Here is a 23903-nt window from a genome sequence, read left to right on the forward strand (position 1 = left end):
ATTAGCTTTCGCCTTTATATTTCCCAAGCTGCTCAGCAGTTTCATTTTGTAGTGTTGTGTTACAGCACCTATTATTCATTAATTCATTCGTTCATTTTTATTTGCGCAGTAAACTACTTAAACTGCAACACATTTGGGCCATAAGGGGATTTCTTATTATTATGTTAATGTCAATTATTATTATATAAAAGGTTCGTTTAAGTCTAACTTTCAACAGGTTATCTATTAAAATGTTCAAAGCAGCTGTTGCATGTCACTTCCTGTACACTCTAATTACGCCTGTTGCAGTACCCGACCTAGACTCGGTTTTATTTTTACACATAAACAGGACACGGACACAGGAAGATTATTTTCTATTGTTTGCTTTATATTACTTTCGATTACTTGCTGGTATACCTGCATTGTAATGTTATCTAAAAATCTTATGTTTACCTGTATAATTTTGGATGTTTTTTTTAAGATAAGAACATTTATTTATACTACGTTTGCGTAGTTATTAAAAATGTTTCAGTAAATAGATGTAGTGGACTGGGTGTCTGCCACTTGGGATCAGAGCCAAAGGCGGATCATGTTTCTCTTGTCAGATTTTAGCATTCACACCCCAGATTGATATTCCAGGCAGCCATCATGTCTGTAGTTATTCATGGTGCGTGTTGCTCCGTCTGAAAAAAGGTGATGTAATCCTCTGAATAGCTCCAATATAAAATGGATCCTCACATCTTCAGTTATGAACGGGGTATTAGGTAATCATATCTCCAATTGTAATGACGGCAAAAACAAACTGATAGACGTGTTCAGGATAGATGCTAGACCTTTGGAAAAATGTGTATTTGTGAATAAATGTGAAATGCAGCAAATGTAAAATACAAATCTCTATATGTACTGTAAAAAGCAAAAATCCCCCAAAAAATTATATATTATTGGAAAAAAAAAAAAGTAGGAACTTTGGTTGTTTAACTATTACTTATTACTCTGGTGTAGTGAGAATAGTTATAGGGGATGTCTTTACCAGTAGGAACAAAACTTATACCCCCCTTTTACATTTCTGAAAGCTGGCCAGTGGGTCTTAATTGAGTCTTTTCAGGGCCAATTCTTGCCCCTGGGCCTTATGTTTGACACCCCTGATGTAGACCCACAAACAGCCTGTAGGCTCCTGTTTGAGGGCCTCAGGCTGGCACAGGTTGGTAAGAGGAAAGCAGCTTTAAAAGACCTAAACTGAATCAGTACAAGCAGGCACAAGTTGAAATTAGCAAACATGAGTGAAACAATAATGAAGGTTTAACACGTAAAACAGACATCAAAGAAATCTAATAGTTTTTCAGTCCAGTATTTAGAGCAGATGTAACTGTACGAACCTCAGCTTTTATGACCTGTCTGCAAACACCTCCCTGCTCCATCAAGGTGACTTTCCATCCACTGCTTTCCCCATGAGCCCCCTGGGTTAGGGCTCTCTTGATTAGTGCTTTAATCATAGACAAATTTCCACCAGGATCCTATGACACACAGGCAGAGAGCCCACTGTGACAGCTGATCTATGTTAGTTCACTGAGGTAACGACTGCATGTGATGACACCGCTGTAAACAGCATGGCCACTGACACTGTCAGTCACATTCTTTATCATGAGTTATGATCTGTATGATGAAAACAAACTGTGTGGTGAACAGTACACTGACTGAAGAAATAATCTGACCTTTCATTAAAGTCAAAGAACCCATAAAAGATGTAGCGCTGATGCACCAGTGTGGCCCACAGTGGGCTGCCACAAACGATTACTTTTGTGATTAGTCGACTAATCAGGTCATGCATCCATTGGACGTAAAACGTACAGCTTATTGCACCAGCAGCATCTGCTCTTATATAACTATCATTAGCTTACAGCTTTAAGTGTTTAAGGTCTGTGCTAACTAAAAATAAAGACAAGATGATAGTTTATTAAATTTTAATGAAATTTGCAGATTGTTTCGGTGAAGTTTAATAAACTCAGCCGTCTGCTCCTTGCTATCTAAAATATAACAGGACACTGGAGTATATTCTCGAGCATCTCACACTCCTGAGAATCAGTTGTCTGCTTAACGTTTATTCAGCTGTGTAAAAACTATAACTTTAATCTCAGCCAAGCCGATTTACTCTTAAATCCTGCTACTTATTCCTGCGTCTTTTGGGATCTTACAAAGCTTCAAACGATGTGTCGAATATTAAATTAGTCGTCGACGATTTTAAAAGTCGACATAATCGTGACTAGTCGACTAATCGCGGCAGCCCTAGGCACACTAAAATAAACATGTACTGCTGGTTTCAAGTAGTCTGATCCTTTGCTCAATAACAGAAATACAGTCAAAATAATTATTAGTGTATATACACCAATTAAAAGTTTATAGGATTTTTCTGAAGCTTCTGGCACAGAAACACACAACACGCCATTTATAGTTTCTACCATTTTCTTTATTCTGTATGTCTGCTTATGTTTATAGATCATATACACAAATTGGTACAAGAAGAGTTATCCAAAAAAAAAAAAAAAAATTACACATTCATAAAAAGACAGACAACCCCTGTGAAAAAGATTTTAATATAAGCGTGTTTTTATTTCTCTGAGCTGTCTTTCATCTGAATGAAAATATTGTGTTCTTCGGTCAGATTTCACACACTTTAAAGCTCAGCAGCAGAAGCGCGCATTTACACTCTTATTTTAAGATCATTTTCCAGTTAAGAAAACAAGTGCAGTGTATTAACAGCTACAGCAGACAAAATACAAAAAAAGTCTTTGTGGACTGAGTGGTATAAAAGTCGCCCTGTCTTAAAATGTTATATGTGAACTGAAAGCAAGGAAATCTCATATTTACCCACGTCTATTAATGAAGAGCTTGATACTATGTTTGCAGTTAATTTGATTAAAATAATTTACTTTTGTATACTCAGCTGGCTGTAAGCTAATTTATCTCTGAAAATAATTTCTGTATAGAAATTGGAAAATAAAACAAAAAACGCAATGCTTCACTTTTTTTTTTTTTTTAATTTTAGGATCACTGAATATTCACCCAACAGCATCACATTTCACCACGCTCACTCACTCAAACTACCTGAAGTAAAGAACAGGAAACAATAGACAGGTGCGGATTAAAAACACAATCTCACTGCACGCCAGTGACTTTAAGAGCACGTCGTGAGGCGACGAGGCGTCTTAAGGCTCACAGATCAGGGTTTCCACCACAAACTGACTCCCAAAGTGACGAATCTTGTGGCAGTTCAGAGCCTCGCGCTTCTGCATACCTGTGAGGTGATCAGAGAATCTCTTATATAAACTTGTATGGCTGCATTTCGTGTCTCATGTTGCTGAAAGAGTACACAGAACTTCCAAACATTCAAATACACAGATTAAAGGTTGCAATGATTTACAATCTCTCTTAATGCTTGCTAAACATTTGTATGGCAGTGCATTTTGTCTTTGCCTTTCCTGTTTGGCATCTGTAGTCTTATATCTCTGTATGTTTAAACCTAAATGAAAGCCTGACATGCTTACCCAGAATCCTGTCTCTGCGCTGCAGTTTGTAGGTGTCTTTGCCTTTGCAGAGGTTGTTGATGAAATAGCCGAGCTGGTCGACGTGCTCCAGGCGCTCGGTCACCATCATCTCCTCACGGACCAGGTAAGACTGAGGCAAGTAGGTGCCAGCCTGGGCAAAGGGAGGAACCAAATGCAAATTATTTAAAGCATGGTGCAAATATGTAAGAGCTTGCGCTTTTTGGGTCTGTATTTCAATTTTTGGACATCTCTTTTCTTTGAGGAGTGCCAGATTCTGCTTAATCGTCATTAATACTGGAACCTGTATTAATAGATCCATGGCAAATATCAATTTAAAGCAGGCAGCTTGGTGGTTTCAATTCATTTATTTTGGTCCCAGCTGTTTGGAACAGTTTGAGGTGTTTTACACGAGGAAGACGTTAAAGCATCTTCCCCGAGCATCAGTTAGGAACTAGTTTCCTTAACATGTCTGGGAAAGTATGGAATGGTAAATTTGAGCATGTAGGACAGCTATAAATCATGTCATCTAAAACCTAGATTATACTCCATAGTGGATGAAGGAACGGACAGAAGGAGACCTGATGACCGAGAAGCCATTCCTGTTAAAATTCTTTCTCATGGGTAGTTGGTGCATTGTAATGTAAATTCTGTGGGGACAAGCCTGCAGGTTAAAAGAAAAACAAAAGAAAAAAAAAAAAAAGGCAAACATGTAGACATCCACACAGACCCTCAAATTCACTGTCTGATGATGAAACTGTTACTTGGACCTCAGCAGATTTATGGAAATATAATCCAGGCTTAAGCCAGCACAGGAACACAAATAGGTCTGAACCCTGCACAGTTACCTTGATATTGATGAGAAGGTCCAAAAAGTCTTTGGGAGGCATGACAATGGAGGTGTTGAGTGGGATGACATAGCACTTGTCCAGAAACAGATCCAGGTAAGCAGTCAGCCTCTGAGAAAGAAGGAATACAGTTAGAAAACAGAAAAGTAACTGGTATTTGCTTCTTTTTTTTTTTCTTCTTTACCTAGTAACGGAATAGAAAGCTGAGTTGGTTATCTTTAAAATCTAAATGTTAAATAGCTAAATATATCTGCATACAGTTTCCCATAAAGGTGCCTATGCTGGGAGATGGGTAAATCATCTCAGGCTGAATTCCTACTGGCTGGTTAGCAGACACTGCATCACTCACAACTCACATGTTCTTCCTAAAATTCTAAAGCTGTCAGAATGTTATTCCAGGTGATGTTTGGTCTACTTTGAATCCCTCTAAATGTGCAACCGTAGCTTTGCGTCAACATCACTATTTCCATCTTTTCAAGTACATACCCGGCTGAAGTCGTGGACGATGTCAGCTGGGTCTCCATCTTCAAACTCGGGCACTGGCACACTGATTAGCTCCACCTGCTCTGTCTCCAACACCCGGATCGTCTCTGACATCTGACGCATGTGGTTTGGCAGCTCCACCTCCACCTATGAACCAGTGCGTAACATTTTTAATAAGTTACAGTCACTGGTTACTCAGTGAAACGCTTTCCTTCTACCTAAACATAATTCAGAATTGTTTTTGGATCAAGTCATATTTTCTTAAAAAATACTTTTGGTACAGAAATAAAACCATATGGTGCAAAGCTTGGAGGCCTGTCAGCTCATACACTGATTTATGGCAGTGATGCGAAACTGACTAGGCTCACTTTCCTAAAAGAGCCCTGCAAGCAGAGGTCAGTTAGTCACCAACTCAGGACATTAATCAGTAACTCAATCGGTAATGATTAAATGAAAACAATAGACACACTGAACCAGTGTCACATACTGAACACAAACATATAAACACAGGCCTGTGTTGCAAGGGAGTTCATCATACTCATGGTATCTCGTCCTTATCTGGCTTCACCTACCCTCGCATCTTCAATTAGACCAACCAAATAACGCTTGGGGATTTTCAACTCGATACATAACCCAGAGTTTCACAATCTAACCACAAACCCGTTCACACATGAAAGAGCGAGGAATAAGGAATGTGCTAGAAATTATGGCATAATTCTTCACAATCTTATTTAAGATCGCCAAGTACGAGGCTTAGGCTCAGGTTTACAGAGCAATGATTTCGATTTGAAGATGCCTGCAGCAAAAAAAACCAATTTTCCTAAAAATGTGATACCTGATGGGTATGCAGAGAAAACCAAAAGCTTTTTTCTGTCTCTAAAACCAGCTGGCCCTTCTGTTATCACTCTGGGGTCAAGAAGTTGTTTGTTTGTTTTTTTAAAATAAATGAGCAAAATACTCTCCAGAGAACTGATCAGTGGGTCAGTGGGTAGTGATTTCGTACCCGCTGGTCTCCAACCTTGACATATCATGCTCCAGAGCAAATCAGGTTTCCATCTTGAATGGCCACCATACTGATGTAGTCCACTAACAAATCAACCCCTGTTGTAACCCTGATAGCCGAGGGTTAACCCTGAAGCACCTCGCTGAGCTCCCAAATCCTGCTTCATAACACAGGCCTCTGATAAGGAAAAGATACTATAGCCAGAGTTTTGCCATACCTCATCCTCCTCCTGGATCATGAAGTCTTCTTCGCGGTATTTGACGCCACAAAAAAATACTTGGCCCTCCTGTGGTTAAAAAAAAGAAAAAGAAAAAAGGAGACAGAGATGTGACATTTTTGACAAATAAAGCGTAACAGAACATACATCTCAAATTTGAGGAAGTCTTATTCCCAGTGAGTCCTTCAGTTTCGTCTGCTTCACAGCATTTTGTTATAACTAATAACATCAGTTTTTGACGTTAAAAGTTTAGTTCTCTCTGGAGAAATGCATAAAAACAGATACTTCTGTAGACACAAAGTTTTTCTGAATTTAGAAACAGCGCATGTTCGCATTTCCTTAAGGAATGTAATGTGACAGACATGGAGACAATTTGATTCTCTTTAAATTTAGAGAGAATTTGGATTAATAAAAATAGAAGAGGACATTCAGCCACATCACAGCCATTTACAGAATAGTAAACAGGAAGCCTGTTCAGATCAGCGACAGGTTTATTCAGTCTTCAGCTACAAAAGATGAGCTCAAGTTGATAAACTCAAAACAGCTTGGTCTAGTTTGTGTCTAGAACTGCCACTGTGCTGTAGGCGGAGCTTAACGTGACAAGAACAGCTGGCAGTGGCGTACATGCTCTGACCTGTCGCGCTGTGTCAGTTCACATTTACTTTTGCAATTTCTGATCCAAGTTTCATGCCTTTTCTTACCCATGTCATGAACAGAAATTAAATTTGAATGTGTTTTCTTCAGAAAGTGGAGCTGAAATGTGTTTAAAAGTACATATAAATTTGTACCATGTGCTTTGCTCTTCACTGTCAGTGTGAGCTGCAGGAGTACAGCTGAGCACGGCGCTTTAAATAAGGGTGGTTTTGTTCATGGAAGGACAATAACATCCTAAATTATATGCAATTTTGCAGTAACATACATATGCATGTTTATGTTCATCACTGTCACTGTTTTAAACAGAAAATGTGGAAACTTATATATTCCATTATGAAGTTGATAAAGTGGTGTCACCATTGGCCATTAGTTTTTAATCATAGATGATCAACTCTTCCTGAGCCACCGCCATCTGTGACATTCTGTTGTAATGTTGTTAACTGCATTTCTACCTGTCTGCTTTCATATTTAACAACGCACCATTTGCTCCATGCGCTGTATGAGATACTTACCAAATTGTCCTCAGGCTCGCTACTCACCTCCATGACATAGTAGCGATACAGGTAGGCACCTCCGACCACCACTCCAGACAGCATGAGGGCCAGACCGAGGCACATGCACCAGCACCAGGCACGAGACTGGTGACGCACCAGCACCGCAGCCTCAGCGTCCTGCAGGAGAGGGCAAACTACTGATTAGATACGATTAAGTTTAACTGCCTCCAATTATACATTCAGGGATCTGAGAGAATCCCCCAAGGATCAGTACGCATCTGGTTATTATCGTTAAATACTTGTGATGATTTTCAACACATACCTATTATTTCAAACCCTCACAAATGCATTTTCCTGAGTTTTTAAGCATTAAGCATTCAAAACCACCCTAGCCTTCAAGGCAGGGCCTCCTCCCAGAAAACAAATACACTGATGAAACTGCAGCTGGTCTGGGGAGAAGCACTTTCTTAAGGATAAACGCAGGGAACAAAAATGCTGAGTACCACATATGAAAAGTTTACCATGCTGGACCTACTCAGGTAAAGTCTAAGTTCATGTAGGACAGTGCACGCACCAAGTACTGCGGTTATATAAATGTACTTAATAGCACTCCACATTACATTAATTGAAAGCAAAAATCAGCAGTATGGGTTGAATACTGTGCACATTTTGTTGTTTTGTTTTTTTAAATAAATTCAAATGCACTTAGACTCAAATAAAAATCAGAACCCGTCCCAACTTTCACCAGCTTTTCAGCCGGGAAAATATCTTGAACTACGTCAACTATTAATCCAGAGGCCAGGGTGTGAGATGAGGAAAGTGTGTGTGTGTGTGTGTGTGTGTGTGTGTAAGAAAACAAAGGCTTTCTTGAGATCAGATGAAGCAGGCTCAACATCTCTTTTCAGACTAACACAGCATCAGGGTGACTCATCATGATGCGAATCACAGAGGGGGGAAACAAACAGAGTGAAAAAATACCTAAAAATGTGAAAAGAAACGAAAACACAGATGAAAGTGTGGCTCTCAACTCGTTCTGTTATTACTTCACTGGAATCTTCAGGAAAGAGGAAACTACAATAAGATCCGATTTACATTTTCTGTTTGTTGAATAGTGACTAAAAGGAGTTTCAATCAGGTAGAAACTTCTACTTGATTTGCATTTTCTTCTTCTCTCTCTGACCAGTGGGCAGTAAAAAAAAAAAAAAAATCTGGGCAAGGTGAGGAAGCATGTTTTCTTGTTCTGGTTTCTCGTGTCACTGGAATGATCTCTTCATGCTATGTTCTTTTATTAGATTTGAATTGAGTTGCAAAGGCTGGAAGAACCGATAACAAGAAGCACTGAAGCTGTCCTGGTAGCTTTAAGGCAGCAAATGTTGATTTTTTCCCCTCCGCTTTCTTTTATTTACCAGTTTCCAACCAGTTCTCTTGTTTGCTCCTGAGCAGCTATTGTACAGTGGCATTTAGAGCCCCCTTTTATTGAAGTCCAAATGTTTTAAAAGGAAGAAAACACAATCCACATTTGTGGAGAACCTTGCACGGGTTCGTTTGCTGAGTAGCAATAAATGCCGGGACACTTCAAGGGGCAGCTTTACCACCAACACAATAATACTGCCTTTGTGAGGATGAGAAGTTGTTATATTTGCATCAGCTGAAAGTCACGCTCTGCCAGAAGAGGCTCACCAAGCTGCAAGCGTGGCAACATTACTACATGATATTGCATGCAAGTCCAGCTGGCATTTTTGTTTTAATAGCGATTTCTGTTTATGCCATAAAAGTTACTTTCTCTGAACAACGTAACAAAGGAAGCTGAGATTCTAACGTGAGCCGAGAGGAGAAATGAAGATTATGGGATTATGGGCAAGTAATTCAACAGCTATGAAAAGAACAGGGGTTTTAGCTGCAAACAAAACCTACACTGTGTACTCCAGCCGGGCACGTTCTTTTAGGATAAAAACCTCCAACACATTTGGGAACACGTCTGAAGTACAGCTGATCTGTTGCTTTCCTGTGAATACCATTTTCTTTTTTTAAATTTCCTGTTAAGTCTGAAAATAAATTGTGCGGTTTCCGTTACAGAAACACAGACGAAAACATTTCATAATCTTTTTTTGTGGCAGTTTTGGGGGTGGGGGGCACTGATATTACATAATTATGCTTTATGCTTGCTTTCATAATTAACCTGGTTGACCAAACATTTTAACGTAAAGACAAATTGCTCACAGTGCTGCACTATGTAAAAGGCCCATCCTTCTGTCTTAACTAAAGCAGAACATCCAAGTCTCCTATGTTCATATGTAAACCACGCATGTACACCCATGCAACAATTAAATGATCAAAAAAGGCTAATATTTAGCATGCATTTCCAGACAGAGTGTGTTTGCTAATTTCCTAAATCCTTATTGGTCTAGAACTGGTTCAGTTCAACAGTGTGCTGTATACAATAACACAAGGGTTGACAGGAAAATGCTTATTATTATTATATAATCAAACCCAGGGGATATTATGGTTATTAAATCATCCTGGTTAGACCAAGGTCAAGACTACATGTGTAAATTTTATAAAATGAACAAACACAGTCTTTTGTCACACTGATCGTAGTTAATGGTAAATGGCCTGTATTTGTATAGCGCTTTACTAGTCCCTAAGGACCCCAAAGCGCTTTACACAACCTGTCATTCACCCATTCACACACACATTCACACACTGGTGATGGCAGCTACATCGTAGCCACAGCCACCCTGGGGCGCACTGACAGAGGCGAGGCTGCCGGACACTGGCGCCACCGGGCCCTCTGACCACCACCAGTAGGCAACGGGTGAAGTGTCTTGCCCAGGGACACAACGACTGAGACTGTCCAAGCCGGGGCTCGAACCGGCAACCTTCCGATTACAAGGCGACCTCCCAACTCTTGAGCCACGATCGCTAATCACTAAAATGTTAAAGTTGTTTTTTCATGTTTTAGTACTTGAACTTAACACATTTATACACTGGATAAAATTTTTTTTAGGACATCCTCATCTTTTGTGGCCTGCAGATATACTGTGTCATCACAAAACAAGACTTGTCAGCATGAATTATCTGCTTTGAGAACAGCTGACTTCCAGTTTAAAGCTTGTTTTTACATTTTTGATTGGTCAGTGAAGCATTACCATGCATTTCAGCATATCGGGTAGAGAAGAAGAGTGTTAAGAGCCTTTTCTGTTTTTTTAAAGCAGCAGCAGGGTGGCTGCTGAGAAATAGATAGTCAGCCCTTTCAGATCTACAAGTCAAAGTACAGAAAGCAGGAGAGGACTCTTAGAATGTAACATTTTTCCTGGAATGAACAGAAATACCGGTAGCGATTAAAAAAAGGAACCAAAAAGCAGACGTTAGCATGAAACCAAATATGCGGACAAATAAGAGGAAGTGGGGGGTGAGACCGTTTAAAAAGTACACACTGGCTGACAGATCAGCAACATGTTAGTGTCAGATGCAGTCAGTTTAATACCACCACTGCCTGGCAGAAAGACACCAAATTGGGAACATTTCCTCAGGCTTTTCTCCATCAGCTGTATAGCTGGGGTCACCTCTGCTAAATAAGGGGTTTGCTCCAATCACCGACATGTCTTTTTGGTTTTAAGGGAAGGGGGAAAAAAAGTTAGCAAAACATAAAAAGCAGAAGTCTCTATAGCAAACAGAACAAAAGAGTTCTGAGACCTTCAAGGAAGGACGCATGTATTGCAGTTTAATTAAAAAACATTTACTTTAAGGATCCTGATTCAATATCACGAAAGAGACTTAACCCAAGCAAAAAGCTCATTCACAGGTACTCACAGCTCTCCACAATTGAACAGAGCAGAAGGAAGGAAACTAAAGCAGGAAAGTGTAGAGTAGTGCTGTCCAAAAAGGGTGTGAATATTGGCTCCAGTGGCAAAGCTGCAATAAGTTTACTAAGGGTGAGGTTAAATAAGGACTGATGACGACTTTCTCCCTGAAATGGTGAAATGCATGTTACTAATAACATATATGTCAGACCTGGTCTGCGGCTGAACTGCAGCTGACCGTCTATGGTTGGTTCATGTCTTTAATGAAGGATGAACTGCATGTGGTAACATACAATCTGAAAACTGCTCGCTACTCTCCAACAACAATTTAATGCACAGACCATCAAGCATGACGAGGAAGCATCAGTAGCAAGTTCACCAAGTAAAAACGTTTTCAAATTTCAAGACAAAGTTTGTATCAGGACCTCTGCTGTGGAGCACTGCTATGTCTTTTTCCAGTTTTACAACCATCTCTTAAAGTCTCACCAACAACAAGACCCAACAGGCCTTCAGACCAACGTTTCATAATTCCAACACACGCACCCTCATCATACCACTCCTATGTCAACACGGGAAAGCATGCCGACGTCATGAGAACAATATGTACAGTCAAAAACTCTACACTCAACACTCAAAATTTGTATCATTTCATCATTATTTGAGGGCCTACAGATTATTAATTGTATCATTACATTTAAAAATGTTTATGAAGTATATGAAACTGAAACATATCTGAGCTGGCCCAACTCTCAACACAAACATCTTTTTATACACAATGATATTTTTGTTTCTCAGTGCTGTCTGGTTAAATGACACGTCCTCTTTTGTTCTTAAGCCAGGAACGACTTATTGTGTAAGCTTTTTGTTGTGGTTGGTGGTCACCAGTGATGGGTGTAGCACATTCCAAAGTGTGAGGTTAATGTAATCAGATTACATTTCAGTACCTGCACATGTTTCTACAGTAATATAACTCTCAATCGCTTTGAAATATCTTTGGGCTGGATTTCGACTGTCCTTTGTGTTACCATTTTTGTGTTCTCGTGCAAACACTAAAAGAAAGATTGTGTGTCCTCATTAGGACAGGGATTTGTGTTGCAGTGTGGTTTATATTGTTAATTGTGTACAAAGTCATTTATAGAGTAATGCAAAAGCAATGCAACAGTAGTGCAATAAGTTACTTTCTCTGGTAAGTAATTAATGAACATACAGCCTTACTTTTGAGAAAAGTAATGAGAATTGTGTAATACACTACACAATAGGGCACTCTTTTTGAGGAACAAACCCAACACTGGTGGCCACATTAATCCCAGGTTTGAGCTGCTGCTGTGAGGATGAAGGCTGCTGGTTTACACTGTGCTGAAGTGTCCTCTGGGCTTCATTCACAACACCACAGGGATCAATGACGGTGTTTGTGTGTCTTTGAGATGAACCTACGGGCTGACCACACTAAACCCACCACAACAAACAAACATTTTCCAGTTAATTATGTTTGTGGATTCACATGGTTAGAGCTATTAATCTGTGTGTGAAGATCTTTAGAGTCATTGTGGCCACAATATGCATATATTCCATTTCTGTCAGGCTTTGGTTACCTATTAATGCAGTTCTTTGTCTTTTGCAGGCATACTGAAAGCTTTAACACTTTTTCAGTTCACCTCAACAAATATGTTTCATGTTCTGTATTGTGGCATTTTCCTTGTCAATAATCAATATGCAAATAAAGTACTATTTAGAACTCCCTGTGATCCTAAGCACGATTCAGTCTTTCAGTAAATGTCTTAAGCGGATAATGCTGTCCATAAGCATCAGTCTACCTGAGGACGGCTTGTGTTTCCATCTCTGTGGATACAGGTGAGTATCACTGTCCAAGGCGGGTTTTATTTCAGTCTACACATGAAACTTTATCTTCACCTCTGAGCTACATAGTGTGTCTGTGAAGGCAGTAACTGGGTAACGTTAGGTCGAAAGAAGAAAGAGTAGAAAGAGTGTAAGAAATATAAAAGAAAGCAGCAAATCTTTGTGTTTAAAAAGCCAAAGTCAGCAAGTGTGTCACACTGGCTTAAAGGAAAAAACAACAACAAAACCCACTGCAGAATAAGAGCACTCATGTCCAACGTAAAGAAATTAAAAGAGTGTGGATTTTCTAATGGAAATAGATTTAAAAGTAGCTCTTGGTGTACTTACAGAAGCATTTAAGGGAAGAGCTGAAATCCTATTAGGGGTTCATGAAGTGTATTACCATTGGCTGAAGTGTATTACAGGTGGTTAAATGTTGATCCTCCACCACACAGTGTATTTATAAGTATGTAAACATACATTAGGACTTAGATATGTGTCACAGATATAATACTAATAGCATCATGGTGGGACGCAACCCTACACTTTTTCACTACGTTAAGCAGTGGCTGTGCACACCATTCAGATAGTGTGCACTATGTAAATGTGCATGGGCTTCATAGCTGCTGTCATATATATGTGCCTGCTTAGTTAATCCTCCCTCTTCTTGAGTTTCAGTGGTCGGCAGCGTCCTGTGGGAGGCAGCTAAAGCTCTCTGGCTGAGTCTCCATCTGACTGATTACACTGTAATCCTTTTCAAGCAGCCCACGTGTCTGAGACAACAACCAACCAGAGAACAAACAAGCAGAGAGCAACAGAGGAAAGGTTAGGTCTGTAATCCAAATCTGTAATTAGGTTTACTGATGAATGTGAAGGTGGAAGAAAATTTTTTACTGGCACATGTGGAATAGCTCCTTCTCAAAACTCAGAGAAAACATTATTTTCATTCGATTGTTTGCTGAAAGACGTGATAGACGGAAAAGAAAATCAATATTACGTAAAAAGGAGACCTTTTAAATCTCAACAGACTACTAATGATAATGATTACTTCCATAGCTGATTATACTGTCGTCAGACAGGGCAGGGAGGTTCACCAGGTTTCATGCTGAAATTAGGAATCAAAGCACAGCAAGTATGTACATGAAGCTCTTAACCTAAATACTGCAATAAAGTTTTGCTTCAAAATGCCCACAACGTCAACAAGATACAACCACAGGTTCCTTTGAGCATCTGCATAAACAGCAGGTGTAAGCATGTAACTGCTCCAGCTCAGCCTCTATAAAACCACATACACTCAAAGTATATGACACCCAAACTGTGAGGCTCGGCAGATACAACTGCTCAAACATTTAAAGACTGAATTCATAAGATAAGAAGAACTTTATTTATCCCGAGGGAAATTCTGTTGCAATTAAAAGGCTCCTCCAAATGCGGCCGACAAATGTGTCCTTCATTTCCCTGGACTTGAAGGATGGGCTGGAGGTATTCTTCGTGGCCCAACGTATCCCACAATTCATAGCGTGGCCCAGCCAATTCCAGGTTCCAACAATAAAGCGGCAGCTACTTAGTTTTAATATTACTCTTTCTGGGTCACAAAATTTTCAAGATATCACCCAATATATCGGGTGATATCTGCTCGATTTATCAAGACATCACATATTTGCAAAAGTGCTATGCCGTTTTCATACCCTGCGCAGTCTTTCGCTACTGTTTTATTTGTTCCTGAGTAAATCGGTGCGGCTGATATTAAAGTTATAGTTTTCACACAGCTGAATAAATGTTACAAAGAAAACTGATTAAACAGAAGTGTGAGATGGTCGAGAATTTACTCCAATGTCGTGTTATATTTTAGGAAGCAAGGAGCAGAGGGCTGAGTTTATTAAACTCCACGTCCACACGTATTTTTGAAAACAGAGATTTAAAAAAAAAAAATCCCATCCACATGTAAAAGCCAAAAACGAAGTCAAACGGTGTCAAGAACATGCCAAATCCTAACCGTTTATGTTGTATGTTGGCCAATCAGAAGTCTAGGAACCTGGAAGGAAAAGAGTAAACAGGATTTTAACTTTAAGCACTTCTGAAAAGTTTTTGGTTTTTCTGGGAAGACTGCTAATTTTGTGTTACTTTTAAAGTGCCTTCATCATTTCAAATGTTAATGACTAAAAACAGTATTTTGGCTGGTGTTGACTCACAACTTAGAAATGGACAAAATGCACACAACATACATAAATAAACATTTAATTTAAAAAACATTATTTTATTCAAAATCGACGATGACGTTGGCGTCGGGATTTGGGTTGCGAGAGCATCTGTGCTGAATGTAGAAGCCCCGTCCGAAGTTCACTCTGACAACTCCGTCTTTCTAAATGGATGAACAGTATCTGCGTGTGTATACGCAAGCGTGTAAAAACTGCAGATAGTAAGATTAACAGCAACAGTATTTTGTCTATCTGCTGTTGTAGAAATTCATCTCATGTAAACAAAAACGTGGCGCACATCGTGACGCCAAAAAAGGCGCACAACTTTGACGTTGCATGACTAAATCTCAATTTTCCTCGTCCACGCATAAACGCGAAAACAACGTTTTTTGAAAATCTCTACCTTGGCAGGAGTTTTTAAAAATCTGCGTTTTCAATGACCCAAAACGCAGTTTGTGTGTTGGCCGAAAGGGCCAAATGCATAGAAAAATCTGCGTTTTCAAAAATACCCGTGTACGTATGGACATAGCCTGAGACAGCTGGTGACAGCAGTGTATATTTTTACAAAGTACCAGAACTTTGTTTAAAGTACAGTAGAAAATGTTCACAAATGAAATGCTACAACTAGAGATTAAAAAAAAAACAACTTAGCACTCTTTATTTTCTAATACTGTCTAGTTTCGTTGATGTTCAAAAAGACTATATACGGGAAAAGGAGTCTAGTTTCATAATCTTCGGAATACAGTGGTCCCTCGCTATAACGCGGTTCACTTTTTGCGGCCTCGCTGTTTCGCAATTTTGCATGCTGTTTTTTTTTTTTAACAGTGCATTGTGTTCTGCGTCCTGATTGGCTGTAGACCATTGTCAATCAATCTCATGCTGCGTCTCCTGTACAGTACAGTATGTGTTCAGCTGGTCAAATTTACATAAATCTTCAATCGCTAGCAGTGTGACTCTGAAGTGCTGCACTGTATGTTTGTAAGTTTTCTCCCAAACAAACACAACAATGTCAACGAAACGTTTTGGACCCTCAAAGGCACCTGCGGGTTCCTTTGGTTTCATTCTATAATACTGGACTTTTTTTCTACGAAGGTTTGAACTTTGAGAGTGTTTAAACAAGAGAGAGAAGTGTGAAAATGTTCATGTGTGTCTGAGAAAAGTGTATAAAGCTTATAGTGAGTTGTTTTACAATCTTAAAACATTTTGCAGATTTCACCTATTGCAGGTTGTTTTTGGAACGTAACTACCGCGATAAACGAGGGACCGCTGTATACTTCTCTTATCTGTACTTCAGCTTAGACACTTTATTAGCTGACACGCACAGGCCAAAGTTCAACCTTATCATCTATTTCACTCATCACAGAATGAGAGGATGAAGACGCACACTGAGACGGTTTTGACACTTTTGCAATATGCATAGTTTGAAGACTCATTTCTTCTATTTGACAAATCAAACTTATTATCAAACGCAGCTGCAGAAGCCATTTTGTAGCACAGTCAGTACACAGAGGTTGCACGACGTTGGTCCCAGGAACTTGCTCATTTATAAATAAATGGGGGAGTGGTTTGGCTGCTTTGTCTTGATTGTTACTTTTTAAAAATGTATTCATTTAAATTTAACCTGACTTGAAGACAAAAGTGGTTTCTCATCACTACAAAAAAAGTCTCTTGGTAGCTGGCTGTGTTTTACTTATTTAAAAAAAATATAATTTAAGTCGTGCAAACTTTTTCTCAACATATAATTGAAAGTAAAAAAAAAAAAAAAAAAGCCCACCAAGTCAGGAGAACTCAGCGTTTATATTTAAGCATGAAATTAAACACTAGACTCTTCTGAGAGTGAAATTTTCAGCGCAGTGGTTTCCTCCTGTGATGTTCTACACTCAGCTTGACACGGCTGCAGTTGATTTGAGGACAGAGATGTGAAAGCTGATCTTTAATAAGCACCACCCGCAACTGCTGTAGCACTACAGCCTGATTCAAACACTGCCGCTCACCAACTGTGAGGTAAGCACAGGTGCTCCTCCATCCAAAGTTAAGCTGAGGTAGCTGGAAGTTATTTGCCTTACCATCTAAGCAGTTTTCGTCATTTAAAACCAAATTATCATATATTGGCCTTGTTTTTCTCATCTTAACATTAAGTACTAATAATGTGTTTGTTGTGTAAATGTGCCTTACAAACGCAAAACTGCACTGTCTCAATGACAATATCTTAATGTGATGAAAATCCTGTAGTGTGCTGTTGAAGCACTTGGTCAATAAAACTGATAATTTATTAAATAGAAAATTTTAAAGAGAAAATATCTAACTGAAGAACGCTCTAAATTTGCACAAAGCTGCAATTTTGTAAAGCAGACATAATAGTATATTTATTAACACTTGAAATAAACAATAAGTGGACAAAAAGCATAAAGATTTTACTAAATTTGCAATAATTATTCTGCCGACTTGTAAGTCAAATAACTGTTTCAAACGTTTTAATTGGGGGGGGGGGGGAACCAATCTGTTGGCTAAAGCTGAATTTACCATCTCAGACTCAGAAATATTATGATAGATTATTTTCTGTGCATTAAATAATAGGATAAATTGACTGTATGAGAGGTTTTTCACTGGACATGAACAAAGTTCTGGTTTTGGACACAGGGTGCTACAGCTGGTATTAACACTTGCTGAGTTTCCTAATGTGTTTACGGTCACCTGCAAATTATTTGCAAGGTTGCTATAAAACACACACACTGACATCGTTCTATACCAAATGCAGTGTATGGTGGCTACACAGCAGCTGTCTCTTATATAGCAACTAGGAACAACACCGAAAGTATAAAGGTGCAAGTCCAGCACTATGACTGTGCATGGCTCACAGCCATCCTGTATAAAAGAAAGACTGTAAACACAATCAGGCAGACAATATAAAGGGCTGCAAAGCCACATCACAAACAGCACACTGCTCTGTAGGTGCGGTCATGGCCTTCAGTTCAACTGCTGTGCAAGGATGTTTCTATCAGACCTTAACAGGTTAAACAATCCCCAATAATCCTGAGTGTGTCTCATACTAACGACAGTCACTGAGACAACTATAGAGGGAAAATAGGTCAAGCTAAATATTTAGGCTAAGCATATCTTCATGCTTAGTTTAGCTGTCCCCGAATACACCACAAGTGCTCAAGCAGTATCTGTGGAGCCAAACAGGCTTGCAAATTTGTTCCTGTTATACATGAACCTCTATGCGTTTCATTCACATGGCTTTTTGCTGTCTGGTAATACGCCAAGTCACTTTGTTAAAAAACATCTATTTACTCAGAGCAGATACATAATCAAGCACCTTTAATTCATTTCCAACCAATCTTAGAGAAATTTGTATTTGATGCAAACACAGCTGTATCCATCATAAAACATGCTGATAATTGTTATTCAATTTATCTAAAGAATACAATAAAATATCAAGTTTACAAAAGTTCAATATGCTGTTTTTCTGCTCATAACTGAGCTAAAATATAAGAAGAATGAAAATGAAAGGGAAGTCAGACAAGAGTTTATCAGACAGATAGTGACTCAGAGAGTAAAGAGGAACCCAACAAAAAGAGAAACTATCAAAATTCAAGTTTTTTCTTTGGCAAAGTATGTCTTCATCACTCAATATAAGCCAGAACATACTCACTGCTTAGTTCAGCTAGAGTCAAGATGATGCAAATACAGCCTTTAATTAACAAGATCTATTCACAAGTAGTAAAATTGGAAAAATGTTCTGTAGCTGAGTTTGTGATCATCAGCAGTTGCAGGTGCTGGATTTTTAACTGGATTGCTGTCGATCTTTCACCTACTCAGCCTCCAGTGGCAAGCAATCAAAGTTTTGGTTAGCTATTGGATCTCTATCATTCCCTGTGAAACAAGTCTTCCACAGTTCAACAGTCTGCTGTTGTCTGGACCGCTCTTTGCTCCTGCAGACATTCTTTTGTTTAGTCTACCAACCAACAAGGAGCAAATGGCTGATCTTGTGAGACCTCCTACCATACATAATAATCATGTGGCATTCTCCCCAATCAGTAATGATTAATAACTGTATCTGAATCCAAACATCCAAGGAAAATTCACAGCTATAACAGGAGGCAGGAATGACCAAAACATCTGATGAGGGCAGAACGGGATGGCTTACAGACAAACTCACTGTCTCCAGCCTGTCAGACCACAAGACTCATGGCACATTCAAGTGTCTGCCATCAGGCCACCTTGTATCAGCAAGACTTGGCTCATCCCGCACTTTAAAGCATCCTAGCTCCTATTTTTGTATCATAACTCATCTGTTGTTTACTAATCGGCACATATGGCAGTAAACCAGCAAGCTGCTACATTTACAAGATTTGCAACTCACTGAACTACAACAGTGTCTGTGTTCACATGAGCAATGAGGAAAAGAAACGAGGAAAAGAAAACAAACAGGAGCCAAGACCTCAACAGATTGACTATTTTTATAATCAAATAACCTCCCCAACACACATAAACACAACTGGCAAAAACATAAAACATTTGCTAGTTCCTGTTTGGTCCTGTGCGGTCTGACCAGTAGAGCAGATTCCTCCCTCAGGAAGCAGAGCAGCAGGAAAATTTCCATGAAGGCAAAATAGATGACGGTGTGATAAACTCAAGCCTGCTCCATGGGAGATTTTTTTTTTTTTAATAATTCTTTGATTTCTAAATATGTTAGAAAACACTTTCCAACATATTTCCTTGACTACAGAATGAGGTATGGGTATGGTGAATGGTTTTAATGGTATTTCTAATGATAATGCTTATCAGTCCATTACTTTAATGGTATTTTTATCGGTACTTTCTGAAGAAGAAATGAATCAAATTAAAAACAGAACTGAATTTACATCACATCATGATTTTTTCCAAGCTATTTTCTAAACTAAGGCTAATGTACTGTATTAGCATACTGTTCCTCTCAGCAATTTTTACACATAAACAAAACAAAGTTCAACACGTTTAATGAGGGATTAGAGAACCAGAGGAGCTGTTAAAGACTTAATAGTCTTTCACTTATTCAGCTAATATTCATCCACCTATGACCGCTACTCAGGGGTACTTAAATCAGATTAGATATGATCCAGTGCTCTCTCACTGCTACAGACAGGACTGGCTTCGCGTGCTGGATGCGGGTAATAAAACTTCCTGTTCCATCTCTGCTCCTGTCCACTTCTGTTGGTGGTTTGGGATAAATGGATTTTTTCTAGTTGCGATTAATTTAAATCAGCTAACCGTCTGTTAAAGCAGCTGCTTACTAATAGCTTTAGCCTGCAACGTTTATATTTTATAACCACTTTTATCAGTTTTTGGATCCTGTTGAGCAACAAGACACACACCTCGTTCCTTGACTGTAGAATGTTTTTTTTCCTTTTTTGTTTTGAGGGCATGTTAATACATTCGAAAACAGATCTGATACAGTGCAGAATTTTAAATCGTGTCTTAGAAATTTAGTAAAGCGTCCTCATTTATGAAGAACTTGTTGACTTTGCCAATGATAAATCAATCATTAATCACTATCAGAAATGTCTGTTCTTCCACATGAGCACCGGACTTCCTCTACAGCTTTATCCTGTTTTGTTCTGATTTCCTCAGTTTGAGATATATTGCTTTATACGGACACTTTATTATATATTTGCCACTTTTTGACATTTTATTTAAATGTTAAGTTTTTTTTTTTTACTTGCATTGTATTTTATTGCATTAGACTTTTACTTATTTAGTGCCTTCACTTTAGTTTTCTGAACTCTTTTGAACTCTTTTGTTTACAGGTTGAGTTAATTTTTGGCGGTTGTAACAAAGAAATTTTCAGACTTTTGGGACAATAATGCACTTTGTTAATTTAAATCAAATTAGAGGATAGGGGCTGATATCTAACTCTAAAAAAACAACAACCCTACTTTAAAAAAGGTTCAGTAAAGGACTTCAAAGGATTACATTTCAACTAAATGCTACTGAACCCCACGCACGAGACACATGGCACAAAGTCCTCATTTGCTCTCTCCACAAGTGCTAGAAAATCCCCCAAGACACAACCCCAAACGAAGTGCAGAATCGCCTCTTTTCTACTTCAATCCCCCTGAAGGAGCACATTAAGCTCTGATTATCAAGATTAAAAAGATAAAAGTCTGTGACACTAAAGCTCAAGACACAGGGGGGTGGGGGGTTGGAGGTGTATGCCACCTTCATACAATCTAATCCCACAATAACCAAGCAGGCAGATTGTGTGAAAGTTTCCAGCTAATGCAGAACTCTCACCACGAGTCAAGATAAGATATTCTCACAGCTTCTCATCGAGAATTACACTTTGTGGTTTGTCACTCATTGCACATCTTTGAAACAACAAGCAGCTGTTTGCGTTTGCAACTCCAACATGTAGCACGGTTGACATCGCAGCGCTCTCTGCATACAGAGAGAGCCCAGACGTCCTCAGTCAGAACGAAACAGAAACAACAGACAGCTCGTTTTACAACAGGGTGGAGGCCAGCGGGAAGATCTTGTAGACTTTACCGTCTGAGAGGCAACACGCCTCAGCAGCCCACACATTCAACTCCACAAGTCAGCTCGAAAGCAGCTGAACAAGCTCCTTCGCAGGTTGAGATCACACAGCAGTCACAGCCACTCTGCAACTCCAAAACTGTCATTTAGTTGCACTTTTCTAGTGAATATTGTGTGAAATGCACTGCAGTGTCACCATACTGCACAGCACTCCTTTGGGTTTTTGCATTTTTATTTTTATTTTTTTTTTGGGGGGCGGGGGAGGGATTTTCCAACTTATGAATGACATTTCTAGGACACTCTACATACATACCTTTCAGACCACAGAGGTTGGCGAAGTGACAGACTCTTATGCCTTCCTGTGAAGCCTTTCCTTCCTAAGCCGTCATTAATTGCTGAGAGGTGCAGACTAAATATAAATAAATTTGCATGGACTTTTGAGTTTAGTGATGGGGAAGTTCCCACCTATTATGCTTTCTCTTTTGTGAGAGTGGCACCTTTCACCAAGACGCAATAACATAACATCTGCATTTTCTGTTGTGTTTTTTTCTTTTCTTTTTCCCCCCCTCAGCACATTTTCACGTCCTTGAAGTCTGAGGCGAACTGATTGCAAAAAAAGGAGGAATAACTGGTGAGAACACTGACAACTCCTGTAATACGAAACCAGATTAAAACCCATCTTAAAATTTGTCAGGTAAAAATCTACACGTGATTTGGGGTTAAAAAAAACAAAAACACCAAAATCAAATTCTGTTTATTGACTGATCGGTTTGGAAACTACACGCTTTAACCAGCTAGTATACTTGCTGACCTCTAAAACGACATGAAAAGTCAAGCAAAGCTCGTTCCTGCACTTTAGAGCCCATAAACTTACATTAACGTTTTCAGAGTAATGCCAGACCAACTTAAAAGGTGTAAATATTATATTTATGTGGCATTTAGTCAGTGTATAAAATAGATTTTAAAAAAATGGAAACAAGTAGAAAATACCGGAAACGTCAAGAGTATCAAAGGTGAAAAAAAACAAACGCCACCTGAGAAAGTAACGTCCACCGAACTCTGAATTATTTGACGTTAGTATTTTAAAAACATATTGTATGATTTTAAAATGTATTATTTAAAACTGTTCAAAGAGTGGGGAAACTGAAATATATCAGGAGCCCTGTTAAACAACAGTATTGTGTCTCTACGCATTTATGCTTAACTGCGCCTTTTCCCCCACCGAGAACCTAGTTTGCCGTTAGCCATTTTCTACTCACTTTGTCCTCCTCGGGAATAAGAGTTTCGGCGTCCTTCTTCACATCTTTCTGTGCCAGAGCCGTGTTAAATGATACCTTGACCATCTTGAAACAAGTGGTGACAATCTCCGACAGAAAGTGGGAAAAAAGCAACACAACAAAAAGCAAACAACAGCAAAGAGAATTTGCTCCGAAATAAAAAGAAGTCGCACTTCTTCCCCGGCCAAGTCTGTTGTTGTGATAAGAGCGACGTAAAGCTAGACTTAGAGTGACCGCGCTTCCGGCCTTCAAAATAAAAGCATATCCACGACGATTAGTCTGAGACGTTCCGACATTTGACTGAAATACGAAGCAAAATGGCACAATCCAAGCTTAAAACTTAGCTTACAAGCAACATCAATGTGAAACTATGTAAACATCTGTATCTACGTGCTTTATTATACCTTATTATACTTGCTTTTATTATGCTTTATTTTATAGCCTCTTCTATGTACGACATGTATTTCAAAACGATTTACAATAGGCCGAGAAGCACAGGCAATGGGAATGCAAGATAAACAACAAAATAAAACAATGCAGAAAACAATAAACGAAAAACTCAGTTAACATATTTATTACTATACCTACTTAAAAGAACATATAAATGGCTGTTAAATAATAAAATAGATAAATAATACAAAAAAAGCAAGTAATAGACTAAAATGTTTTATTTAAATATAGAACATTAAAACTGTGCAAATATTATGAAAGTGATTAGATCACGACTGTTGCTCTAGTACCTAGAGCTGTCAATAAATATTATATAATTTACTTCCGAAATGTAATGGATTACATACACTAAACTCAAGACTTTATTACTATGACTATAATTTATAGAGTTTATTACTTTGCTGGGATATATTTGCATAACCAACCCATCAACACCAAAGAGTGGGGTGGGGGGGACAATCCGAGCTACGCACACACACACTGATTAATACGGTAAAAGTAAGGCAGGGGCGTCAAATACCCAGGGACCAGAATCAGTTGCCAAATACTCTCCAATCTGGCCCCTGGAACAACTTTTTAAACTGTATTTTCATAAGTTTTATGAGT

The 23903-nt window shown here is 38.9% G+C and overlaps 1 protein-coding gene across 2 annotated transcripts; it reads right to left on the reverse strand.

The window, feature by feature from the left end:
- Window positions 1–2421: 2421 nt before the first annotated feature.
- LOC147311087 (integral membrane protein 2B-like) lies at window positions 2422–23083 on the reverse strand. Of its 2 annotated transcripts, none has more exons than XM_086265961.1 (7): window positions 22830–23083; window positions 7236–7394; window positions 6070–6138; window positions 4853–4996; window positions 4367–4477; window positions 3522–3672; window positions 2422–3271 (listed from the first exon to the last, which is right to left on the reverse strand). In XM_086265961.1, the coding sequence occupies exons 1-7, from the start codon at window positions 22911–22913 to the stop codon at window positions 3183–3185; spliced, it is 807 nt and encodes a 268-aa protein (XP_086122087.1). In that variant the 5' UTR covers window positions 22914–23083; the 3' UTR covers window positions 2422–3182. The 2 variants fall into 2 exon arrangements, with proteins under 2 accessions (XP_086122087.1, XP_086122088.1); XM_086265962.1 differs by having other exon boundaries at window positions 7263–7394; window positions 22830–23082.
- Window positions 23084–23903: the final 820 nt, after the last annotated feature.

This window comes from Aulonocara sp. 'chitande type north' Nkhata Bay, linkage group LG16 (assembly GCF_057382095.1).
Source record: "Aulonocara sp. 'chitande type north' Nkhata Bay isolate Kocher_YH1m ecotype deep benthic linkage group LG16, A_spYH_male_GT1.1, whole genome shotgun sequence".
NCBI lineage: Eukaryota > Metazoa > Chordata > Actinopteri > Cichliformes > Cichlidae > Aulonocara > Aulonocara sp. 'chitande type north' Nkhata Bay.